The 18089-nt window shown below is 37.0% G+C and overlaps 1 protein-coding gene across 1 annotated transcript in view; it reads left to right on the top strand.

The window, feature by feature from the left end:
- AGPS (alkylglycerone phosphate synthase) overlaps nt 1-18089 on the top strand; it is a 54349-nt gene that overhangs the window by 14966 nt on the left and 21294 nt on the right. Inside the window, exons 4-13 of the mRNA XM_026852433.1 lie at nt 721-841; nt 918-992; nt 2696-2767; nt 5284-5363; nt 6831-6911; nt 10189-10314; nt 12352-12460; nt 12869-12996; nt 15558-15609; nt 17880-17956. Of these exons, the coding sequence (XP_026708234.1) occupies nt 721-841; nt 918-992; nt 2696-2767; nt 5284-5363; nt 6831-6911; nt 10189-10314; nt 12352-12460; nt 12869-12996; nt 15558-15609; nt 17880-17956 (921 nt within the window). The remainder of the gene's footprint in view (nt 1-720; nt 842-917; nt 993-2695; nt 2768-5283; nt 5364-6830; nt 6912-10188; nt 10315-12351; nt 12461-12868; nt 12997-15557; nt 15610-17879; nt 17957-18089) is intronic.

Here is an 18089-nt window from a genome sequence, read left to right as displayed (position 1 = left end):
TACAAATACTTTTTGGTTATTGGGCTGTAAGCAAGCTCTTTCTGGCAGCATTAGGCAGCCCATAGTCTGTCTTGATAGCTTTATAACAAAATTACAAGCATGTTCTTCTATTTGAGTTGCAGGGGGTGTTGGTTAATTTGCCATCAAGGTTTTCATGACAGAAGTTTGAAAGCACTGCAGTATGTTTTAACTAATTTGCGTGCAACTCCTAATTTTTAAGAATAGATTTAAAATAAAAGATGTAATAGTGAAAAACTTTCAGTTCTGCTCTCAAAATAGAGGGAATTTTAACTAGAAATAAGATTCTTGACCAACATTTCCTTTCTAAATAGGAGCTGAAGTTAGTTTTCAGTCATAAGGCAACCTTTATATCTAATTAAAGAACTCCTTAATTAGAGGCCATTTGTAATAGAAGGCATATTCCTTTAGGGAGATTGCCCATAGAAAAGTATACCTGAATTTATTGGCTCCATTTTTAAGCGGGGCGGGGCGGGGCAGGGAAAGTATGCTACTGAAATAGTTTCCTGCGTGTATCTAGTCAGATGAGTACCAGGTAGTATAAGTGGGATCAGTGACTGAAGATAGGGATGAGAACTTCTTTATTTGATCTTGAATAGCTGTGTTTGGGTATCAGTTTAGTGTTGACCTGTTCTTATTTCTGTTGTACAGAAATGTGTTAAGTGAGCCTACCTCTAATGAACTTATTTTCTTGTATCGTAGGCATCCTTAAATGTTAACGATGTACCTCCATCCATTGTAAATGAAGAATTTCTTCAGGATCTTAGAGCCACTAACATCTCATATTCACAGGATGCAGAAGATAGGGTATTCAGAGCTCATGGTAAGAGAACTTCATTTATGTAACTGCTGCTTTCATTGTTTCCTTGTTTGAACTTGTTAACTTGTTTGTGTTTCAGGTCACTGCCTACATGAGATATTTGTACTCAGGGAAGGAATGTTTAAGAGAATTCCTGATATAGTTGTATGGCCTGGTAAGGTTGAATTTTCTTATTCTTCCTTCTGATCTGGGAGGCCATTGTTTACTAAACTGCTTTCTTGTCATGGGGAAGTTGTTTCTTGGTTCACTGACTACACTTGTCTTCACAGAAACTGAAGGAATTTTCTCATGAATGGTAATCATGATTGTTTAACATCTGGACTGCAGGTTGTGCCTGTGAGATCCCATCATTTCTTGGGGAAGTCAAATTTATTATTAAATATAGCCAAAGTTTCTGTTGACAGCAGAGTTCATGTCTTAAGTAACCACAGTGTGATTTGAATTTGTATGTTCACCAAAAATAGTTGTCTCAATGGCAGTCTAAATCTTTTTTTTAAAGGAGTCCATGATGGTAGAGGAGCACTGAAATCTTTACTACAAAGAGCTTTGTTTTATGAAAAGCTGTACTTTAATAAAAAAGTATAACACCTGTAACTCCTATCAGAACACTTTACAAAGGATCATTGACTTGAAGAGCAGTGTGATCTGATTACAGGCTAGGCCTACCTTAAATAGAGTAATAACTAATGCTGTTGTAGATATGTAGCAGAAAATAAGCTTGCTGCTATCTAGTAAAAGGATACAGATACTTAAACTGATATGACTTTATTTGCATAGTTGTGTGAAATTTTCTATTTGAATCATGTTTCTCTGGTCACTAGGAACTACTTTTCATGTGCCATTCTGTAGTAGCTAACCAGAGTCACTTGACCTAAGTACCTGTCAATTTCTGTTCAGCTGGCTGAATCAAACTCTTTCCTTACCTTTATACTCTTTCTGATACTTTGGTAGCTGCACTGCATTAGAAACCCCCAAATTTCTGATAAGAACTTAGCTCAGTTTTGCTCCCTTTATTTGGGGGGGGGGGAAATCACAATATGGAAAGCATAAAAAGAGGCACTATAAGATATATCACTTTGCTTGAGGACAGGTGCTGACATGACGGCACTTGTGACTGTGAACAGCACTTGCCACAGCTTTGTTTTGTTTAGCTCCAAAAGCAAGTGAAATAAAATGATTGACTGCCTTGATTTAAAGCTGCTCTGTATAGCAAGTGCAGAGTAAACAGTTCATAAGCCAATTCAGTCCTGCTCATTCTCTGCTGTTGCATGAAATGTATAATGTAATAGAGTATATACTGTATTTAATCTCTTTTTTTGTTCCTTTTCCATGTCTGCATAAGTGTTTCTGCTTCTAAGTTTGACCAGATACAGAATGCATTCTGAAAAACTAAATTTCACCAGCAACTCTAGTTTTGAAACTGAATGTCAGCTAGGAAGAAAAAGTTGTGTTTGGCTCTCAGAAGAGTCTCATTTCTTACTTAAAATAAATTGGACAGACTATTTTCAATAAAAATTTTAAACTTGATTTGTTCTCCAAGATAGCTAGATTAATTGATAACTGTTTGGTAGCCCATGTTGCCCTGAGAATTTGCAGGGGGTCTTAATCCATTAGTAGAACAGGAGACTAAGGGTGTAGTTAGTTCTTGAAATGTGGGATTGTTTCAGGTCTAAACTTTACTCTGGAACTCATACTTCTGAGCCCAGCTCTTACATAGTGCCAAGCTTTTTGAAATGTCTTCCTTGCTGGTGTCGGAAAAGGAGCTGCTGCTTGTTGAGACTGCAATATTTAGTGCTAAGCAGAAATAACAGTACTAAGCATACATCCTGTTTTTTAACTGTTGGAACTTTTTTTTAGTTTGCCATGAGGACGTAGTTAAAATTGTGGAATTAGCCTGCAAACACAATCTCTGCATTATACCATTTGGTGGTAAGTGTTATGAAATCTCAAGTCTGTTTGACATTATTAATGAGAATGTATTCTACTTGAATTTAATTATGTGATCTTAGTAATATATTGTACCAACAATTTAATTTTTTTTTTTTAGTATTTTAAGTGTGGTCTTAATTTTTTATGATCTTGAAGTATTAAAAGCTGCTATATTCAATTTATTGGAAGTCAATAAAAGTATGTCAACATCTTGGATATTGAATATGCAGGAGGAGTGATTATATAAAGCTGAAATCTGCTTCTGTGCCTTGGAAGTCTTCTAGGAAATAAGTCAAGAGATGTGTTAGAGGTATCATGTTTTTGGATGCATTACTTGTGCTCTGTTCCCACAGACATGTATAATTAGGTTTTTTGTTTCACTGTTGAAGCTCATACGTCTAGGAAGAATTGTGGTCAGACACTGTACTGCAAAATCGCTGACCATAGTTCTGATTTCCTTTTAGATATGGTTTGGTTTGAGGGTTAGAGTAGAGACTTCTGTGTCAAGGGGTTTTCAAGTACAAGTACAGGTAAAGCCTGTATAATCTGTGTCCTTTGCAGCCTAAAGAATTTCTAAAGGACTTCAGGTTTGTAGTCATGGATGCTTTTTCCTCTAAACCTACTGAAGTAGAATGGTGAGCTACCTTGGTTTGACTTAAAGGTCAGGGAACAATGGGATGTTGGCTTTCATGAGCTCATCCTGTGAAAAGCTTTTGTCAAGCACTCTTAATTAGGTAAAATAAATCTGTGTGTTTTACTTGGTACTTCCTTATCCTGTAGGAGTATAGCCCCTGTAGGAAGGAAATTTACTGTTTGAGAAGATGAGCATGTCACTTGAAGATAGTATCAAACTGATGAAGCTGGTTTTGCCCTAAAATGCTCTCACCTTTGCCAGATACATCTGGAGAGCTGTAAGACTGCTACAAGTCATCTCTGGTACTAGTAAATTCATATAGCTGAAAGCAGCAATATTGACTACCTCTAGTTCACTGGCCAGGATACATAAAGACCTTCAGATTGTTTTTTCAAATCTGTTTATGCTGAACTAGGGTCAACTTCTAGAGTTATTACTGTAGGGGTTGGTATTTAAGGAAGATGCCACCTTTCCTATCATTGGAAACAAAGGTGATGGGCTTTACTGCTTTTGGGTAGTGTTTTATTAGTTGTCACAGTCTCTGTACTTGCCATTGGTGGTGGCTCTCGTAGCTTGCTGTGGATCTCTTTAGTATCCTAGTATTTCTTTTCCTGTGGCTGTTGTACTCTTCAAGAAGCCAGAGGCTTCTTGGAGGCTGTTCTGTGATACCCTATAAAGATACATTAGAAATATCCAGAGAAGTCTGACATTTGGTTTTACTCATTTTTTTTATAGTTATACCCTTTCAGTTTCTTTCTTGCTTTCAGGTAAGTGGGCTGCATCAAGAGAAGTGTGGCCAGTAGGTTGAGGGAGGGGATTCTCCTTCTCTACTCCACTCTTGTGAGACCCCACCTGGAGCACTGTGTCCAGCTCTGAGGTGCCCAACATAAGGACATGGACCTGCTTGAGTGGGTCCAGGGGAGGGCCACAAAGGTGATCAGAGGCTGGAGCACCTTCCCTGTGAGGACAGGCTGGGAGAGTTGGGGTTGTTCAGCCCAGAGAAGAGAAGGGTCTGGGGAGACCTTATAATGGCCTTCCAGTACTTTAAGGGGGCTACAGGAAAGATGGGGAGGGACTCTGCATAAGGGGAGGGTAGGGATAGGACAAGGGTTAAATGGTTTTAAGCTGAAAGAGGGTAGATTTAGATTAGGTATAAGGAAGAAAATTTTTACTGTGAGGGTGGTGAGGCCCTGGCAGAGGTTGCCCAGAGAAGCTGTGGCTGCCCCCTCCCTGGCAGTGTTCAAGGCCAGGTTGGACGGGGCTTTGGGCTACCTGGGCTAGTGGAAGGTGTCCCTGCCCATGGCAGGGGGTTGGAACTAGGGTGATCTTTAAGGTCCCTTCCAACCCAAACCATTCTATGAATCTAAGTATTGCATTTCTGTGTTATAGGTAGGCTTCTTAAGCCAACTTTCTAGGCAGATGTGTAGTGTCTTCCATAGTTATCTCAAAAAACCCAAACACACACACACACACACACACACACACACACACACACAAACAACAAAAAAAAACCCCAAAAAAACCCCAAACAACAAAAGCAAAAAACTAAAACCAAACCAAACAAAAACCAACCCCCCAAACCATACCTCTTTCTTGAATAGCTTTGTTATTGCTTACCCTTCCTTGTAGCAGCTGAGATGGTCATAGAATTTCATGGTTTGTTACTGAGTGCTGTTAAAGCATTGTCAATTCTGTGCTGCCTTGATTTTGTGAAATCCAGCTTGGGAGAATGGACAGCCTAAAAAAAGCTAATCACTAGCCTCAAACAGTTAACTTCAGTGATCTTTTATTAAGTTCAGTATTGGAAAGGAGGAAGAGAGGGATGGTATGTGAAAGGCTACATGAGAATTTTATGATCACAATGTCAGTCCCATATTTGCAGGAGGGACAAGTGTATCTAGTGCCCTTGAATGTCCTGAAGAAGAAAAAAGAACAATTGTCTCACTGGATACATCACAAATGGTATGTCTCTCAATTTTTTTTGTTTTTTAAATTACCTTACAATTACTTTGAATGGTGATCTCTAGTGAATGATATTTCTTTGCAAGAATAAAGTAGGGATGGAAGTATTAATCTGTACCATGTATGATTAAGTTGGTACTCCTTCAGTTTAAGTGATACTTTGCTGATGTTAGCCCTGTAGTACTTCATATGACCTGTAGGTATTTAATTAAAAAAAAAAAAAGTCGCTGTTAAGCCTTCTTGTAGCAGTTTTAAGTGGAAATCAGAGGAAACTACTATTCTATGTTGGAACTTGTTTCTGAAGTTAAATGAGAGGCTAGGAAGAAGTTACCTGTTACCAATTCTTATAACCATTAATAAGGAAATGAAGGTGAAAAGAAGCATTGTCAGAGTTGAAACCTGTGTGTCTTAAAGCAGTTAAGATGATTATCTAAGCTTTACTGTTTTAATAGACACTTAATGGGTATCTTAATCTTCTATGTAGGGTCTATATTGCATAAAACTGATTTACATAAGCACTTAGATCTGTTCAGCAGTTTATATTGAAACTGAAGGTGTCTGAAAGGAGCTTAAATAGCTGGCTTCAAATAATTAATCCAGATGTTGTGAGGGGAGACAATTGCTTTAAAAGGTAGTTTCAGTTGGACTACATGATGTTCACGCTTCTGTCACTTGAAAAATCAAGGCAAGGGGACATTAGAGCTGTCTTCCTTCTGTACAATATTAGTACACAAAATTAAAAAGTACACTAGAAGTATACTTAAAAAGATTGAAGAGTGGAACCTGAAGCTTCTGTGGTGTCCTTACTATAAACAAAGCTAAAACCATATTTAGTTAAGGTTCTCCTTCATGATTAGTGCACTATGTAACTTGTGTTTACTACTTTTCTTGGTTGGTAGAATATATTGATGGGACAGTAAGTGTCTCATCAGATAAAATGATATAATATTTCCAATTATCTTGAATTTCTGAAAAACGTACATACTCTAATATTCTGCAGTATATCTTGCTTCTAGCTCACTGTGTCAAAATTCAAGAACTGAACTGGAATGATGGAACGCAGTCTATTTTAACCCATGGAGTATGTTTAAGAATACTTCTCTTGGTGTATACTTTATGTCCAGATTGAAGGAGCTTGAATCTATCATGTTAATGTTGAAAACCACTATATTGCTTAACTTCTGTGAGAATTTTGACAATTATTTCTGGCTTTTCTGCATTGTTTCTGTAAACATTCCTAATATAAATTGACTAATAAGTATGTTACTTTCTTATAGTGGTAACTTCATAAATTGTAACCTGTTGTGTAGGTGAGAGAGTGAGGGGCCTCAGCTTCCACTGCTGTAATAACTGGAGTTGTATTAATAGTAAACTGTATGACCAAGCATGTTGATCCTATAGCATTAGGAAAGGAAATAAACAAAAATATTTAACACTGTTTCTTAGTTTTGATTGACTTTTCAACAGAATCGGATTCTCTGGATAGATGAGAAAAACTTAACAGCTTGTGTGGAAGCTGGCATTGTTGGGCAAGATCTGGAAAAACAGGTATTGTCAAGCATCCAGTATTTCTCCATATTTTTCTTAGCTGTTTCTCATGTCTTGTGCAAATCATTGTGTGTTTTCATGCAAACTGGTGTGGTAAGTGTTATATCACAGAATTGTCTAGGGTGGAAAAGACCTTGAAGATCATCCAGTCCAACCATTAACTCAACTATCACTTTGAATGTTGTATTTGAATATTTTAAAATTTTCTAGCTCTAGCCACAAAATGTGATTACAGTAGTAAGTTGACAATTCATGATGTAATGCTATGCTTTCTGTTTCAAACCTTAGATAAACCCTTGTGGTTGCAAAGCATGACACTTGGTACAGGTTACCAGGAAAAGTTCAAATTGTCATTTTGTGATGCATGTTTTGGTCATTTGGGCCAGAGGTAGTTTCTTCAGAAAGGTTAGAGCATGTAACAGATTTGCTGTTGTTGCTGCTTCTTAAGGCAAGCTACAGAAGAGTAGTAGAAAGGATGGAGAGTTGCCCAAAACAAGTGTCCAGTGGAAGATGTAGATGACCTTCATTCCTAAGTGACCTCTAATGGCTTTTAATTGCAGTTTATCAGAAGAACCATAGCCCCTTCTCAGGGTCGTCTTTGGTGCTCCTCTATAATCAAGCAAGTTGTGGATGTTCGGTACTATTCTTCAGAATGTGCACTTACGCTTATTTAAAAACAAAAATAATTAAGACTTGTTTGATAGCTAAATGATGTCTAAACTTTTCTTAGTGCCTAAATATACTTTACAAATATGCAGAGATTTGAAGGGTTTCTTGAACAGTTCTTCCCACACACTTAGAAGAAAGCTCATCATACTTGACTAACAGATCTGTTTATGATGAGAAAGATACTTTCCTGCCTATTACTTTATTTTCCCTTCTATCATTTGATGTCATATTTTAACTTTCCCAGATCTGTTTCTTTCAAGCTTGTAATTAAAATGCGAAGAGAATATTCTCTGAATTTAAATTGCATTTTTCTATGGTAATAGTTTGATATTTCACTACTACCTATCCTTTAAATGCCACTATCTTTCTTTTCACTTAAGATAAGGGGCAATATTTCCTTTTTGCTTATAGCTCTTATGAGCTGAAATACTACTTGTTGCAGTTATTCTTTTTGAATATTTTTGAATATTTTGATCAAAAAGCCTTTTCAATCAGGTTTGACTATGAAGAGAGCACTGACTGTCAATTTGTTCAATATTGAATATAAACTAGTATTTTGCGAAGATTCTGATATACAGTGTGTTTCTAAGCACGTGAGGACTTCTGTGCAATTCCTTCAATCTACAAAGAATACAAAATTATATCATCTACAGTGTGTGTGTGTGTGTGTGTGTGTGTGTATATTTTTAAAATCTTATTACATATCCTGAAATTCCACTTGCTAGCAAATAGGATGTGAATAAAGGTAGGGCTCTAAATTGTGCTCGTTTTGTGTGGTATAATCTGAGCATAACTATGATTTAATTTTAATGACAATACAGACTTCCACTGAAGAACAGGTAGAATGCAGATATGCATTTGGACTGTGCAAAAAAGAAACTGTTTGAAAATGGTTTCATTTTTGGTTTGCAGCTTTTTAGCATTAAGTAAGCTTTGGATTGGAGGCTAATCCAGTTTATGTTGCTTTAAGAGACTTTACCAGCATTATCTAGAAATTATGTTGCAGTGAAGAGGTTTGGTGCCTCTTACTGTGTTCCTCATTTTTGGGTGCTGAAGGTACTTAGTAGGCTATCTCATTTGCAGATACCATGAACTTTATAGTAACTAAGATCAAGAGCTGAATTCTAAATAACAGTTTTGAAAACCTGATGTTTGACAGAATTCAAAATGAATGTATGCTTCATGCTTTTGTCTACCTTAGCTAGTGACTCTAGTGTGATTAAGACACTATTTTCTGTGGGAGGAGAACTCCAGATATTAGTGGGCTCTACAGAGAAGCCTCAAGTTACTTGTTTTTGTTGGAACAGAATGTGGAATAACAGACAATAGATGAGGACTAAAGGTGACAAAATGATAATGAAGATAGAATAATATTTGTTTTTTGTAATAAGCATTATCAATCCGGTCTTGATTCTATAGAAAAAACTAGTACATGCCTATATTTTCTGGATGAGGCTGTCATTTGCATCTGCAAAGTACATAGTGTAATCTCTCCCTTGTCCTGTAAGTGCCTTTAGCACATGCTGTTCATATAACAGGATTCGAGGAGTTTAGACAAAATACTTTGTATATAAATAGTCAATCCAAATTTTCAGAAGCATAATTTTTTTGCTGTGCTTGCGTTTATACAACTCATAGAAATTGGTAAGTTGTGACTGAAGCAAAATTCGTGTTGTCTTGGGGAACAAGGAAGGGTACAGGCTCCAACCCTTCCCTAATATATGACCAGTAAGTATATAAAGCCACAAGCTTCTTTGATATAAGAGGACCATGAGCTAAATGAATCACCATAGACATTACGTAGAAGTGACTTTTAATAATTTAAGTTAGAACATAGTTAATGATGCACATTATGTGGCATACTTCAGAGTCTAGTTAGACATAGGTATTTATCAGCTGGTCAGTGAAAATTGATCACCTCAAATGCACTAACAGAGTTATCACTTAATGTGAGACTGTTGGGCCTTTAATTCTTCCTGTTCGACAGCTTTGGTGTTGTGATTCTAAGGGCATCTAATCAACCTCAGGTGCTGTGCAGATGGCAAAGCCAAGCTAATACAGAAAAATGAGAAACAAGTGACTACTTAATGTACAGGAATGTGTGATCTGCATCACAAATAGCTGACACCATTGCATACAGGAAGCCCAACCAGATGGCTGTATATTAAAACACATCACTCCTTGAGAGAATTAAGTACAGGCAATTTGCTCATGTTTTCTGCAGACCTGCTGCATATCGCATTAGGGTAGAAGGAACAAGAGATTAAGAGCTTTATTTATTGGCAGCATTTGTGCAAAGTTGGCAGTTACTTAGTTATAATTTTTTTCCATATGTATTTGAATTTGTAGCTTCTTATGATCAATAGAGATTTTAGTTTTAATATATGGGGGAGGAGTATTATAAGTTGATATGTAGCACAGCATATGCACAGTAGAAGCAGAATCAATTTGCATTTCATTTACTTATCAAAGACAAAACTTGTGCCTGATTGAATGGGTGTGTGGTCAGGATACTTATTTTTTTTTAAAAAGAAAAAGAAAACCTAGAAGAGATTTGGAGTACTAAGCAATGCAGGTTTTGCAGAATGTTGTTTCTTTCTTTCTTTAGCTTGCTGAAAGTGGCTTTTGTACAGGCCATGAACCAGACTCCATGGAGTTCAGTTCACTAGGAGGATGGGTAGCAACACGAGCATCAGGCATGAAAAAAAACATCTATGGAAACATAGAAGATCTGGTAAATATTTCTAATACTTTTTCTAATTAACTTATTCTGTTTGGAGGTTTAACTTTTATAATGACTCACAATGAGAGGGGAAAAGGGATAGTAAATTGCAGTTCTAACAATTGAAACAGTTCTAGCATCAAATCTTGACTGAGTGTTTGTTTGCTTGTGTTTGGTATTAATACTAATAATCCTTGTCACTGATTTAAAAATCAATTTCATGTTGGTCATCACTAGCTAGCGTAAGGAATTGTCACCCTGTCATGACTGTTTTCTTCCAATGTTTTGTGCTCTCTATTAATCCAGTATAATAATCCTGTCAAATTTATAGGGTGATTCCAAAAGGCCCATGTTCTCTCCTACCTGTTGTGTGTTCCTGAAGTTGTCTACTTGGATTACCTAACTCTAACAGCAAGCTAGCTCTTCCCACCTTCCTACTTCCCTCTAGGCTAGTAGTTTTTAAAATCAGCAGGGTGGTCTCATTTACCATGTGGTGAAATCTAATGTCCATCACATGGTCTGTAGGAACCCTGAGGAAGGAATGGCTGGGTTCTACTCTTGAATCTCTTTTAAGCATTAGAAAGGTTTATCTTTATATTAATCCAGGTAATTTGTTTTTTGAAGCATACTTTCTGATTAAAAATCTACCTTTTCAGTTACAACAAATGCATTGAGTATACTGAAGTTAAATCATCACTGTTCAGACTTTGCCTGCCTTTTTGCTTCAAACTTCCAGCTTTCTCTTGTAGTTTGTACAGTAGTCCTTCCACACATGTGGATTTTTCCTTCTTTCCTGCAGCAAGGTAAGGTATCCCCATCACTTTAGGCATTTTGGTCAGCTCATAGTTCAGACAAGTTTGTTCTGTGCACAGTTGTGACACTTTACTATCAGTGACTGAGCTTGGCAGAAACCACACAGTTTTTATTCAGTAGGCCTGGCTGAACTAAAACTACTAGTATTTACAAAGTGTCATCGGTCCCCTACTGCCTGATGTGTTACGGAGTGGTATGGTTTTGCTTGTACTGGGGGATGTGAAGCAGAAACCTTTTCTGTCGTGGAAGCATACCTTCAGGCTGAAACAGCTTCTAAAATTTTCATTAGGAGGAAATAGGATTGAAAACTGATTCAGAACAGTTCACGAGTTTCAAAATGACATGGTAAGAAACTTCCAGGGAAATGTTTATCTTTTGAGGAAACTTTATATCTAGAAATAGGGTGTTACATAAGATGCCTAAAATCCACTTAGTGCACAATCAACAGTTCATAAAATGCATATAATTCTTGAACAACTTAGAGCAGGAAGAAAATTACTTAGCTACCTGTGCTGGAAAGCTTTAAAGCTGTTAGTTGAAATTCAGTAATTTTGCTTCATTTAAAGGCTTCACTACAAACCCAAACCCTACCCTTCCTTGGTATAAAATAATTGAATAAAGGATTAGAAGAAAACAATTTAAGCTCTGTATTGAATGAGCATGAATAAAGCTGTAAGTGATGACATTGAAGAATACTTTTAAAAAACAACCTTCTAGCCTTACATACGTATCAGTCTTACGGCAGATTTAGGATTGATTATCTGTTTCACAAAGCTTACTTCCATCTTCCCTCCTAATAGACATATTTCTGTAGTATAGCATATATAATTCAGTCATCAGTTATCAAGAAGCAGTTCTAAAGCAAAATTTAACCCCATACTTTTTTCTTCTGAAGTGCTATGTGTATTCTGAATTAAAATCCTAGTATTCAAAGTACTTCTGTACTGAGAAACAACACAGTTTTAACTGATGTTGCCTGCATGTAGCCAACAGCTGATTTGATATGGCATAGAACTGGAAACAATCTGTTGTGTGGGCAGACTGTGCTGTGTTAGAAATAACCTGAGGACAGTTACCAACAATTATCTCAAAAGTTTTGGGGGCTACCTGCTGAATGTCTGAAGTCTACAAAGATTAATTGTATCAAGCTTAATAAACATTTTGTAGAAAATAAATATCATACAAAAATCTGTGCTTAATGCTAGCATTTGTAGTCATTGCATATTGTTTAAACAGGTGATTCATATAAAAATGGTAACTCCTAGAGGAATAGTAGAAAAAAACTGCCAAGTACCTCGCATGTCAACAGGACCTGATATCCATCACTTCATTATGGGATCTGAAGGTATAAACACAGTAATTTCACATAACTGCATCTTAATTCAAGTTCTGTAATGGCTTGATTTGAGCATCTTTAATGCTGTGACTTCCAGTGTGTCTATGGGTGGCATTATGCAGGCATGATTTTCTTGTGTTGGGATAATACATTGAGACCTTAATTAGGACTGTTAAACGACTCTGAAAAGTTCTTGAAACTGATATGTGGAGTTAACCTACAAGTCTGGTAACAAACATAATTTAGAGGATATTTTCTAAAAACTCACCACGTCAGGAATAAATTACCTGCTACTGCAATACTGAATTTTTGGTATTTCTGCTTTGTTAACTTACAACATCTTGGTAAACAGTTGTGAGGTTGGGTTACTTGCAGGAAGTACATCTTGCAACACTTAGTTTTTCTTTTTTCCTGAAGGAACTCTTGGAGTGGTTACTGAAGTTACGATAAAGATTCGCCCAGTCCCTGAATATCAGAAGTATGGCTCTGTGGTCTTCCCCAACTTTGAAAGAGGGGTGGCCTGCTTAAGGGAAGTGGCAAAGCAGGTAAAGAAAAGTTGGATGTTGGCTTCACTCAAGAACACAAATTCTATCACTAGGCGTGTGCTGATGGTCTAGTATTGTTGGCAATTGATAACCAAGGGTTTGAGATAATACAAACCTTGTAAGTGTATGTGGTCCATGAGGTTTTTGGAAATTATGTAGCTGAGGATTAAGCATGTTCTGAGTTTGCTTGAGATTCTGAGCCAAATTGTGGATGTGCCTTTTGATAGGTTTTTTTTCAGTGGGAGTTATTTGCATATCTTGGCACAGAAAATTTGGCTTTGCATCTTCTTCAACAGAGAGCTTTATCCTTAGATTAATTCAGGACTATGCAAAAGGGACCAGTATTTGAAGCAATTAAGTTGCAGCATACAAGTAAAAGGCAGCTAAATTTATGGCTCTGAAGTGACAGAGGAACAAAAGTCATGCAATGGAAGGTTATGACCTGTGTTTAGAAAACACTTCCTGAAACACAGTGACATGCTCAGGTGAGCTGGATATTTTGAGGTGGAATTGTGCTTAACTGTAATATTTAAATAGTCTTCTGAGTGGTGTGGTCAGATAATTTCAGGTAGCAAAACTTAGACATGGGTATCCAAATTTTGTAATGTTTTCCCTCGTGGCTGTGCTTCCAAGCAAATGTTACCTGGCTAGCCTCTTTCTTCACTCTCTTAGACTAACTTTTCTTCGCTTTGTGCAAAACATTAAATTGTTTCTATGAATGGTGGAATATACCCTGAATTGGGGAAGTAATTTCAGAAATGTTTTAATTAATGCCAAACTAAACACAGCTTTACATTTTTTCCAGTGATTGGTCTAAATTAATGACTTAATGTTCCAAGCCAGATGTTCAAACTGGTATGTGAATGACATGTATATGCTAGTCAGCAGCACTTGCCAGTTCTTCTGTCGTGCTTCTACTGCTAGTGCTTGTTCTTCCTGTTAAAGGTACCTAAGCAGACTGTTTGGGAATGCTTAATCATATGGCTGATCTACATTTTAAGTTAATTAAGGAATTAGTGTCTTTTCCTTAGCTATGGGCTTAGTTAGAAGAGGAAAAAAAAGCACTATTAGCCACTTAGAGTTGCTCCATTTCTAAGCTTCTGTTGCTGCTGCTGCTGTTTCACTGCTTACTTGAGCCTGAACTACTTATAACCTCTATTCTGTTGCCCCTCGCATCAATCTTAGTAGTAATTACAATGATCGCTATCTGAAAAGCTGTTTCTTGTCTGTATTGGTCTACTTTAATGTAAGAACCACCAACCTGTAGGTTGTGGGTGGGTTGGTCTCATTTAAAACCACTCATCCAGCTGCCTTCTGTCAACCTGCCTGGTGAGCTATCCTCATTTTCTTCCTTCCTATCATGTGACCAAGTATATATTAATGATATGTTGGAAGGTGAACATGTCAAATCCAAGTGATAGAGGAGTACTTCCATATCCATGTGATTAGATGGAGACTAGCCTAAAACTCAGGCTTTTGTCATATTCCTCTGGCCATACATTTCAGTATGACTGGAAATGGCCATCACAGATTACATGGTATAGGCATATGTATGACCAGAAGGATGCCTAATTGAAGGCAGCTGGTTTTACTGTTTTTCAGACTTTTATACAGTGTAGAATCTAGATATAGATTTTAATTGCAGTCTGATGGCAGAACATTAGTGTACTGGGTCTGGCTGGGATGGAGTTAATTTTCTTCATAGCAGCCTGAGTGGTGCTATGTTTTGTACTTGTGACCAAGACAATGTTAACAAACCAGTGTTTTAGCTGTTGTTGACAGTGTGTACACAGTGTCAAGGCCTTCTCTGTTTCTCGCTGTCTTCTCCCACTAGCAAGTAGGCTGGGAGGGAACACAGTTGAGACAGTTGACCCAAATTGACTTGAAGGGGTGTTCTGTACCATATAACATCATGGTCAAACTGGAAAGGGCAGTTTTTCAGGGGTTGTCGCTGCTTGGAGACTGGTAGGATACTGGTCAACTGGTGGTAATTGATTGCTTTTTGCACCACTTGGTGGTTTTTTTCCCACTCTTCTTACCAAACTTCATTTCAATCCATGAGTCTTCCTACTTTTACCCTTTGGATTTTCTCCCCCATCCCACTGGGTGAGAGTGAGTGAGCAGCTGTGTAGTGCTTAGCTGCCTGCCAGGATTAGCCCACAACAATTTTTCCATGCATTTATAATGTATGTGTATCTTTGATCACACAGGAACATAAGCTTGATATTCTAATCAAATATGTATCTTTAGTGCATATGACAATTTAGAAAAACACTCAGTACTTGAAGTTCAAAGGTCTTTGGACTGTTCCTCTGTTGACTTGAGGTCAAACTGAAAATTCTCAATGCATTATATCTAGACATACTTAGGTGTTGCTATTCAAGTGAAAACAAGCTTATAGTCACCCCTTTCAGGGATGATGGACATAGGTCTCTGGGATCAAAGTGTGCTTTCTTGTATGCTTTTCTTAATGAAAATTTGATTGTCATGGGTTTCAGCAAAACTGAGTACATAATCTTTTTATTCTTTCTCTCTCTCATTCCCTTGACCTTGCCCTCAAGAGATGTGCTCCTGCATCAATTCGTCTTGTTGACAATGCACAGTTTCAGTTTGGTGAGTAAGTAGATCATCTTGGACGAATATCTTTTTCCAGGGATTTCGATTTTTAGTAGCTTAAGTCTGTTTTGGGTGGTAATTCTTTTCCTCAAAACTACACAAAGGAGGCAGTGAACCCAAAGTTCAAACTTCAGGTAGTGCCATAATGTGGACTTTGAAAAACAGAAGCCTGTCACAGGGAAAATGGTATCTGCTACAACAGTCAGTGAAGAGCCATGGTCTGCATATAAATACATAAGGGTTTTTTTGTTACCTTTCCATTCTTGACATCTAATCTACCGGAAAGTTTGATATTCTGGAGTCACTTCCTCTATTTTGTGTAAAGGAGCAGAGATAATAGTGTTGCAGTATAGTACTTGAAATCTTTTCTTAAGAGTATTGATGAGAAGCCAGGTATGAAAAAAAAAAAACAACACAAAAACCAAACATCAGAACGCAGGCACCTTACTTTGAAGGTAAGTTGTTTGATTCCTTTAAATTTCATAAAAGCATCACAAGTCATGTACAGATTCCCTAGAAACAGCAGGGTTTTTGAAAGTAATCTGATGTGGCAATGATCGTTTGGGTGGGAGAGAGGCAGTGACATACTTGTCCAAAATGAGCTTTCTATTTTTAAAGAAAGCTCAGGTGTAGTAAATGCCGTAACTGTATGCAAATAGAAGTAAAAACCTACATCTTAAGTATTGAAAGTCAGTGAAACTACTAGAAGATTACTGAACAGAAAGATTTTTGTGAAATTTCAACTAGTTCATATAGCTAAATAGGACAATGTCAGACAATATTTTTGGAGGAGTTCTTCATAAAAGATGTAATTTTAAACTGTAGGAAATCTGCCAAAAGATGTGCTCTCCTCAAGAGTGTCTTGAGCCAGAATACAAAGTTCCACTACCCAAAAGCTAATACAGAACTTGAAGGTCTTGCTGAGACCATGCAATTTTGACTGTACCCAGAAGATGGAAATGTGAACTGTGACTGACCTTGAAAACCTCTTTTTTTAATAACGCTTGACAATTCAGAATTTCTGAAACTTATTTTGGACAGAAGCCTCAGTGATGAATCTTGACTTCAAATGCCATTAATATGATGGTGTTGAGAAAGTTGAGCTTTGTTTTTCAAACCAATGAGATCAGGATTTGTAAGACCTGAGAGCCCAGCAAGCCTTGCTGCTTGCTTTGGTCATGCTGGCATGTACAACAGAAGGCAGATGCATTTTTCTTTCTTAATTGTGAGGAAGTTTGACCAATTATAAGCTTTAAACCCAATGTTGAATAAATTGTTCTTCTTTTTAGCTTTGATCTGAGGTTGTAGCTTACATGGTTCCTTGCAAAACATAGTTTTGGCTGTGTCAATATAGATTTTTCTTGTAGTCATTACAGATTGTGATTTAATAAATTCATGCCCTTCTGCTCTTTGCTTTTTTGTGTGCTTGGAGGGGTACTCCTTGGGGTTTGTTTATATCTGCAAGGAGAGCTCTTTTACTGAAGAGGGAAGAAGAGTAATCAATTGCTGAAGTTCATGCTTTATTCAGGAGGAAATACTTCCTTCTAAAATACTTCACAAACTATCATGTAAATGGTGCATAACTTTTATGAATTGGGCTCACAGCATGTAGGCCAGATGCAAGACTGTTAAAGTGAAGCAGTAATGGTAGTTCAGAAGTTGCTTGTGACTGAAAACAATGGAACAAAGAGTGAAAGACTTTCATCTCAATTAATCCCAGTCCTGAGGCAGATATGTTAATTTAACAGACTCCAAGACACCATTTATATATCCTGGTGATTTTAGTTCTTCGTATGTGATTAAGGAAGCAATTACTAGTTTTATGTAGAAAATTTTGCACAAGTGACATAACCATTAAGGAAATAATTGCTTAACTCCTAACTTGCGCCAATTTTGGCTATAGACTTCAGTGGTTTTGGCATAACTTTTAAAAAAAGTCACTGATTGTTCTTAGTTTTGTAGTGTAAAAACTAATGAAGTGCTCTTTTAAAATTTTCCATATGTCATATACTTGTGAAGGTCTAGACTAGAGCAGCCTTAATTAGTGTCAAATGAAATATTTGTGCACATATATATGCCTTTAAAAAAATAATTAAAACTTTTCTTAAATTGTCTTTGAAATGAGTAGAGAGAAGTCTATGATAATACAAAGTGGTCTAAGTGATTCTTGCAACTTCAACTACTGAGCTATTTTTTAATTTGCCCATTGAATTTGTGATTTTGAGTACTGTTTGCCTTAACACACCTTTTCCCACTTTTTGCCAAAGGTCATGCTCTTAAACCACAAGTTGCTTCCATTTTTACATCATTTTTGGATGGACTGAAAAAATTCTACATCACAAAGGTAACTTTGGGGGCTTAATACTGTTTGGTACTGCATGCTTTTCTTAAAATTCAAGATTTTTCTGGTATACTGTCTCTAATGCAGCTGAGATTGAGTGTAACAGATCCTACATTGTAGTATTAGTTAACTCAAG

The sequence above is a fragment of the Athene cunicularia genome (assembly GCF_003259725.1).
Source record: "Athene cunicularia isolate RWA chromosome 7 unlocalized genomic scaffold, athCun1 chr7_part1, whole genome shotgun sequence".
Lineage (NCBI taxonomy): Eukaryota > Metazoa > Chordata > Aves > Strigiformes > Strigidae > Athene > Athene cunicularia.
This window is presented reverse-complemented; position numbering and strand designations above follow the sequence as displayed.